The sequence below is a fragment of the Apis cerana genome, linkage group LG2, assembly GCF_029169275.1.
Source record: "Apis cerana isolate GH-2021 linkage group LG2, AcerK_1.0, whole genome shotgun sequence".
Lineage (NCBI taxonomy): Eukaryota > Metazoa > Arthropoda > Insecta > Hymenoptera > Apidae > Apis > Apis cerana.
Window position 1 is genome coordinate 10,298,986 of NC_083853.1, and position 8,590 is coordinate 10,307,575.

General features: G+C 22.7%; 3 protein-coding genes across 4 annotated transcripts; 2 read left to right on the forward strand and 1 right to left on the reverse strand.

Annotated features, from left to right (window-relative positions):
• The first annotated feature begins 660 nt into the window (after positions 1-660).
• LOC107996884 (BET1 homolog) lies at positions 661-2,057 on the forward strand. The gene is made up of 4 exons (XM_017055193.3): positions 661-817; positions 1,169-1,245; positions 1,318-1,481; positions 1,566-2,057. Exons 2-4 carry the CDS (start codon positions 1,227-1,229, stop codon positions 1,719-1,721), a joined length of 339 nt encoding a protein of 112 aa, XP_016910682.1. The 5' UTR covers positions 661-817; positions 1,169-1,226; the 3' UTR covers positions 1,722-2,057.
• A 147-nt stretch (positions 2,058-2,204) lies between these two features.
• Positions 2,205-3,790, forward strand: LOC107996883 (probable ribosome production factor 1). The gene is made up of 3 exons (XM_017055192.3): positions 2,205-2,793; positions 2,874-3,138; positions 3,197-3,790. Exons 1-3 carry the CDS (start codon positions 2,223-2,225, stop codon positions 3,372-3,374), a joined length of 1,014 nt encoding a protein of 337 aa, XP_016910681.1. The 5' UTR covers positions 2,205-2,222; the 3' UTR covers positions 3,375-3,790.
• Positions 3,387-5,911, reverse strand: LOC107996882 (tRNA (guanine(6)-N2)-methyltransferase THUMP3-like). 2 transcript variants are annotated; one of them, XM_017055191.3, is made up of 8 exons: positions 5,762-5,911; positions 5,299-5,426; positions 5,107-5,219; positions 4,505-4,967; positions 4,239-4,417; positions 3,991-4,170; positions 3,781-3,918; positions 3,387-3,697 (listed from the first exon to the last, which is right to left on the reverse strand). In XM_017055191.3, exons 2-8 carry the CDS (start codon positions 5,390-5,392, stop codon positions 3,539-3,541), a joined length of 1,326 nt encoding a protein of 441 aa, XP_016910680.1. In that variant the 5' UTR covers positions 5,393-5,426; positions 5,762-5,911; the 3' UTR covers positions 3,387-3,538. The 2 variants fall into 2 exon arrangements, with proteins under 2 accessions (XP_016910680.1, XP_061927085.1); XM_062071101.1 differs by lacking the exon at positions 5,762-5,911 and having other exon boundaries at positions 5,299-5,627.
• Positions 5,912-8,590: the final 2,679 nt, after the last annotated feature.

Here is an 8,590-nt window from a genome sequence, read left to right on the forward strand (position 1 = left end):
ATATTAAATATTGTGCATATAATATCTATATTTTTTATATAAACAGTAAAAAACTATCGTAGTTTTGAAAGAGAAATGATAAAAACATATTCAATTTATATCTATACTTCATGTAGTTATGCGTTCAAGAATAAGTATGAACAAAAAAAGCAATTGATAGAAGAAAGACAGAAATAGAAAGATAAAAGTTACAAAAATATCAGCATCATCTCTTATCTTAAACAAAACAAAAAAAAAACAAGGAAAAAAAATAGAAAATTAACCAGCAGTGTCATCTCCTTTTCAAAGGCAAGATAAACTAGAATAAGAATTAAGGATTAGTGCCATCTTTTGAGTACTATAATATCCTTCAAAAAATAATATATCTTTAACATTTAAGAGATGATGCTGACGGTTAATTCTTACTTTATCTCTGTTTTTTTCCTTGTTATGCTTTCCTTGTATTTCTTTTATAACATTCTGGAGATAGTGCTGATTCTCTAATTTTTATGCCATCTGTATCCCATTGTCTTTTTTTCCTTGCTATATTATATCTATTTTATAATTACTCTCAATGATCGATATTTCGAAACATAAAATATTATTAAATATTAGATCTCTCCTATATCTCGTTTATTGCTTTATGTCCATTATATCCACAAAATTAATATTTCGATAATTTTTTAGAATTTTGATATTCAAATTAAAATTTTCAACATAAGTTGAAAGTTGGTATTACTGATTACACATCATAACGTGACGTTGACATGTATCACTGCTTGTAACATATACTTAACGTGTGTTATTTGATTGCTTCATTGACAGTTCTTTTTGCATGGTTTGTAAATATGTTTTCATAGTCAACATGTATGAAAACATTTTATTAAATTAATTTATATTAATTTTGTGAATACAATATAATTATAACAAGCTGTTTATTAAAATATTACGTGCAACATACCATCATAAAATTCAAACTATGAATGAAATTAAAATATTTTTTTATTTATAAAAATTATGTTTACATATTCTATTATTTTATTGAATTTTTTGAATATAGTAAAAAATTCTAGAAAGTATTAAAAGATGAAGGATAAATATTTCAAAAATATTAAATAATATGTATAACTAAAATTGCTTCAATTTATATTTCATTTTACTAATATTTCATGGCACTTTTATTGCGTAGATCTACTGTAATCTTTGTTGCAAAAATATCTTAATTAATCGCCAAAATTGAGAATAAAATGCGAAGAAGTCATACAAGTAGGTTAACCATTGTTTAAAATTTAAAATGAAATTTAATTACCTTTAATATGACTTAATATTTTATAATAGATTATTCCTATGAACCTTTACCAACTACATCAAGCCATGATGGCTTGGAAGATGAAAATGAAAGAATGACAGAACATTTAAAAGATAAAATTTATGCTTTAAAATCTTTGTCAATTGATATTGGACAAGAAGTACAATATCAAGATAAATTACTTCGTGGAATGGTGAATAATTCATTAATATAGATTAAAATGTATTGTATATATGTTAAAATAAAAAATATATAAAAAGAATTTTGTTTTTGTCAGGATGAAGATTTTGAAAGGACAAGTGGTTCGTTAACAAATTCAGTTGCACGTGTATTGCGTTTATCCAAAGGAAGCCATACTTATTATATTTTGTATTTAATATTGTTCTCTGTAGTTATTTTTTTTATATTATGGGTAACATTGAAATTTTTTTAATTGAAATATATTTTGCACAAAAAAAAATATTGAAACAAGAATTCATTCCTATAAAAAATGTATTTTTTTTTTGCACTAATAATGATAATTTTTGAAATATAATATTCAATATATGTATATAAAATATAATATTTTTAACCTATTTAAATTGTACAGTTAAAATAGTCAAATTTTATGTAAAAATTATATTACTATTATACTATTTGTAAGAATAAAAAAAAAATATATTTTATGTTAAAGCAGTATGCATGTATAAATATATGTACATTTAATATACATATATTATATATATATATATTTTAATTATTGTAAAATAAAAATGTTTGTATGTAAATACATCTTTGGAATTTTTCGCTTTATGACATTTAAAAGTTGGCGGCGTTGAATCGCAGAGTTAGTTAACCTATTATAATATGATAGAAGATTCACATGTACAGTGAATATCAATGATATATGATTAATGTTTTTATGTGAATTGAATTAAATTATATATCTCTTAAAATGAAACTAAAAAATTTACGAATAAATCCTTTGAATCGAATTCAAAAAGAAAGAAAAGAAGAAGAACCAAGCACTTCAGAAAATAAAACGTCGGAGGTTATTTTACCATCGGACAGCAATTTTAATCATATAAAGTGCAAAGCAGTACGATATAAAAAATGTCAACAATTAATGAAAGAAAAAATAAAGGCCAAAAAAGAAGCCAAAAAAAAAAGAATTCAAGAAGGAGGTCCAAAACAAATTCCACATACCATTGAAAGCTTAAGAGAGAAAGATGAAACTATTGTCACTGGTAATCTTGAGGATGAAGAAAATGCTGAACTTAAAGTTGATTTTGAACATGATGAATTTGCTGCTTATTATAAGCATACTTATGATCCTAAGGTTTTGATTACATATTGTGATAATCCAACAAGGAAAACTAGAATTTTTGGTGTAGAACTTACAAGGATAATACCAAATTCAATTTCTTTATATAGAAATCGTTCTGGAGTGAAGAAAATGGTTAAAAGTGCTATTGCAAGAAATTTTACAGATATTATAATTATTAATGAGGATCAATGTAAACCTAGTATCCTTTGTAAATATTTATAATAATTAATTTTAGGAAAATTTGGTATTATTTATTATTTTCCTTATAAATTTTCTCAGATGGTATGTTAATTATTCATCTGCCTGATGGGCCAACAGCACATTTTAAGCTTAGCAATGTTAAAATAACTCCAGAATTAAAACGTAGTCATAAAGAAATTTCTAAACATAGACCAGAAGTTATTTTAACTAATTTCACAACTCGTTTGGGTTGTACTATTGGTAGAATGTTAGGAGCACTATTTCATTATCAACCTGAATTTAAAGGCAGTAGAGTTGTAACATTTCATAATCAACGAGATTATATATTCTTCAGACATCATAAGTATGATTATTTTAATGATATGTTTAATAAAGAAAAAATAATATAAATAACATTACAGGTACCAGTTTGATCTTGAAACAGCTAAACCTAGATTAAGAGAGTTAGGACCTAGATTTACTTTAAGACTAAAATCTCTGCAACAAGGAACATTTGATAGTAAACATGGAGAATATGAATGGCTTATTCAAGGAAAAAGACATGATATGGAAACTAGTAGAAGGAAATTCTTTTTATAAATTTAACATAAATGACTTTAACAGATATGTTTTATTACCTCGAATAAACAGAAATTGTTATAGAAATATAGAAATTTCTATTTATTAAGCTCTTATAAAATATAAATTTATAATAAAGATATTAAAATTAATTTTATAACAAATATTAACGCGAAGTCTATAATTTATTTTTTTTTGTATATCACATTTTTAATAGTTTTTGGTTTAAATTGTTCATAAGGTATATTTGTTCGTTTTAAAACATAAACTGCTGCTTGAAGACCACCTATATTTATACCTAAAGTTTTTGTCACATAAAACAAATCTCCAGCTGCTTGTAAAGCCTAAAAAGTGAACATATTAATCAAAAATTTAAAAAAAATTTGATGTAAAAATTTTAATAATATTTAATAAAAAATTTTAATACCATATTGAAACTACGTCTATCATAAGTAAGTAAAACAATTCGACCTGTTAAAACTTTTATAATTCGTCCTAATTCTATTAAAAATTGTTTATAAAGTATTCTGTTATCCATTATTCGACCACTTCTTTTTCCAAATGGCTATAAGAATTATTTAATAAATTAAATGAAAAGTTTAATATACAATAAAAATATATTTAAATATTTGATTACCATATCGGTAACAGCAATATCGATAAAGGAATCTTTAAATGGTAATTGTGATACATTCCAGTGTAATAAATCAATCTTACATTTAGAAGAAGATGCTTCAATGTTAGATTTTGTTCTATGTACAGCTTTGGGATGATTATCTCCACCAATAACATATGATTTAAAATACACTAAAGTTGCCTAAAATTTTTAATATTAATCTTTTACCATATTAAATATTAAATTTGAAAATAAAATATTGATATTACCTCAATTGGAATAGAGCCACTACCACACATTGGATCAATTATTATATCTCCTGGATTTGGATGAGCTAATCTTAACAAATTATAACATATTGTTGCTCTAAGGGTAGTTGGTCCAAAACTCATGATATTCCTGTGGTGCTTAGATTCATGTGTAACACGTAATTTTGTTATCAATTCATCTATATTACATAATACATTTTTTTTTTTATACTATAATCTTTATATAATATTTATATAATATACATATAAATTTATATTTTACTCACTATTAATTAATTTACAGACTATTTCTAAATAATATGTAGATAAATCTACAAGCCATAAATATTTATCTTGCAATTCTCCACCAATAATTCTAGCAACATCTGATGATTCAAATATGTGTTTGCCAGTTCTTTCACATGTTACTCTATATCTTAATATTTCATCTTCTTTAGCATTAGATGGATTTTGACCTCTTTTCTTTCCCTTAGGTGTAGTAGGTGCAACAGTTATGTTACAGAGTTTACGATCTTTTTCTGCTAGATTATATTCATCAGTAGTTGGATATATTTTTCCTTGAAAACCAGTAACATGTTTCCAAATATCTAGAGTCTTTTCTAATTTCATGTTATTATGCACAGCATTTTTAAATAATTGTAAATCCATTTCTTTATTATTTCCTGAGAATTCAAATTTGCTAACATCTGCGACAATAAACATATTATCTATTGATCTCATTTCTTGTATCTGGAATTATAGTTTGAATAAAATAATATTATTTATATTTTTTTGATCTAATAAAATATTTTTATATTTTTATTTCATGCAAATATTGTTAATTTTTATGCCAGAAAACATAATTAAAATAAATGAAAAACAATATTACTTGTACAAATTGATTCCAATATATATTGAAATAAATTTTGCCGCGTTCTTTGACAACTTTAACATTTTTATCCAATTTCTCTTTGCATTCATCTATTGCTTGCCATTCAAAACCTAAAATTATATCATTTTATAGGTTACACTAAACAACCACGTGTTTTCGATTCTCATTAATTAGAGAATTTTTAATTACCTGTATCTACGGTTGTTGCTATCATAAAAACATTATCATTTAGTGATGATTCTAGGAAAAGCTTTCGTAAATTTGATTCGTTATCTACATTCATGTCAAATTCGATATATGTAAATTATCCTTATACACTATAAACACGTAATAATACACGTGATTAATATCAAACTAGAACCACGTGTCTGATTAATCAAATGAATTAAATTTTATTATAAATCCATAATATCAATTATAAATTAAATTAAATTATATTTTATTTGTTTTTTATATGATTTTGACTATTTATAATTTCATTATATAAAATTTAAATATAAAATTAAGTAATTATACTTTCATTTACAATCAAAAAATATTAACAAGAAATTCTTCAACAATGCGAAAATTTTTATACGATTTTAATTCACAAGTGAAAGGTAGTAAAAATCGCGCGGATGCGAAGTCCGTTTTTGTGCAAAATAAAGAATACCTCTTTGAAACTCATGAACTCCTGATACAAGATGTCAATTTTGTTGAACAGTTTACAAAATTTCTAACTTTTGCGAAATGTAACAACAAATACTTATCAAATATATTGCACGATATAAAAAGTGGTATATACACAGAGTGTTTATAAAAATATGCGATATCTTTGAAGGGTGGATTCTAGACATCAAAACGAAAAGAGTTCACATATACACATATGTTCGATAAGGCTTAATTAACGAATTATAAGCATTTTAAATTAAATTAGATAGAATGAGATGGCGAAAGAGCAAGAATGCTGGGTGTGCGGCAATATCGTATTGTAATGTCACTTACGTAGCGGAGCTCCTCAATGAAAGGAAATATATTGTAATAAATTTTTGAAAAGATGAATATCAAAAGATGAATTAATTATAAATTTATAATAATAATAATTATTATTATTATTATATTAATAATATAATTAAAAACAAAAGATACATAATTTAAAAAAAAATATAATCAACAGAATATAAATGATATTTAAACTTTATTATATTTAATAATAGGAATTAAAATTACCCGATTTAATATTCGTAAAAAATAAATCTCTTCTTAATTATTTATTCTTTCTTCATTTTAATTATAAAATCAATTAAAAAAGTAATCTTTCAAATTCATCAATTTTTAATTTATTTTTATATTCTATTTTATTTTTAAAAATGAATATTCAATATATTTTTAATAATAAATATTTTTCATCAGTAAATAGCTATTTTAACGTAAGCTTTTTCAATTACAATAACTTTCTTAAGAATAGATATTCTATAATATATATAAAATGTTGGAATATTTTCTAAAAATATCCTAAAAATAAGAGAATATCCGTTAATTGCAAATTCCTAAGATAATTTTCAATATTTTCCTGTATAAAAAATTTTAATTACAGTATCGTAAACGAATTATTAAAGATACTATTCAATAATAGAATGCATAGCCTAGAAAAAAGTATATTGAATATAATTTATTTATATTCCATATACTTTCTTCGATAATTCGACTTGTTCGTTTACTCAATTAGTAACATATAACTATCATCATGATTCGATTAAACTACGCATTTCGTAACCAGTGTTTTTTGATAGTAATTCGTTAATTATTAATTCATTAAAAGTTATAAATAAAAATGTCGCTTAAAATTATTTGCAGTTTAAATGTTGCCATATTTTTGAATTTTGTATCTATATTATGAATATATAAAATAAAATATAGCCTTACTTTTAAAGATATTTACAAAAAAATTACTATTATAATTATTTATATAGAATTTTTCTTATACGTTTATGACCTCATGTGCGTAAATAAAGATATAGCAGCAAACAATTATAAGACATTATAATTGGGCAAACTAATTAAAAATTTACTTATTTGTAGATTTGGTAAGTTTTCAAATGCAATGCCGATTCCATGGATCTTTGGAATTCGCTGAAATTAGAAATATAATAGAATAAATATAAAAAATGATGTTGATATTTATTATAATTTCAATCATTTAAAAAATTGTTTTTATTTATATATATTTTATTATATATATATAATATAATATAAATATAAATAAATATAGCATATTTTATTATTATTATTATATCAGTGATGTAATGTAAAAATATATGTGAAAATATTTTTTATTTTTAAATAAAAAAAAAACTTATGTACTTTTTTAACGCTGTTTTTATCTAGATCACTTTTATAATCGAAGAATACAGATGATTTAAAATTAATGTACGATATTTTGTTTTATACATATATCTTCTATATTATTACGAGTATAAAATAATATAAAAATATTAATAATTTGTTTTATTTTCTTATGTTTGTTTCAGCATACCTACATTCTTAGTATAAAAGATTTTTCTTATAATCTTACTATTATATTGCAATCTTCATCAATTATTAAAAATTTTTTTACAGACTATTTAATATAGTTTATAGTTGTATTATTTTATTCATTTCATACCGAAAAAAAATTTGTTGAAGTAGATTATATTTTACAAGTTAGCCAGATTCAATCACAATTTGTATGTTTCCGATTTCCGATTTAGTTACATAATTGATGTTGTGACTGATAGATGTCATTACGATCCTATTCTTTTCTTTATTACTCGCAATAATAATAGCAAATATAATATATGTATATGTATATGTACATAATTTGTCAAAGAGATGTTAATATTATATGTTATATATTATATTATATATCCATATTAATTTTTTGAGAAACAAAATAATTACGCTTTATTATAACAAAAATTAATATATTCATACAGATTTAGAGTTAGATTCGGCTCTATGCTCTTCAAATCTAAATTTCTCTGATATAATCATCTTCGATGAATTTTTTCAAAAGAAGAATACATGATATTAATTATTTCCTTGCCTCCTCCTTGCCATAGATTAGATTAGGCAGAAGCATCTTATGATACGACAGTCGCCAAACTTCAAATATATTTTTCTCATGTAGAAGTTTGTAAGGAAAAAATTAAAGTATGTTTAATAATAATGAAAATAATATATAATTCGTATTTGATAATTCTATATATATTTCATATTGATGAAAATTTTCGTTGCTTATTTAATTATTTTTTATATATTTCTATTATGATAAAATTTTGTTAAATTTCGACATTTTAGAAATAAATAATAGAAACAAATTTCTTATAAATAATTAATTATAGATACATATACAAAATATTTTTAACTAAAATTGAACATTTTTATGTCTAATATGAATGTATAAAATAAGATAAAAAAAAGAAATTTCTAACCCTCTTTTTTTAACCCCCCTATTGGATGC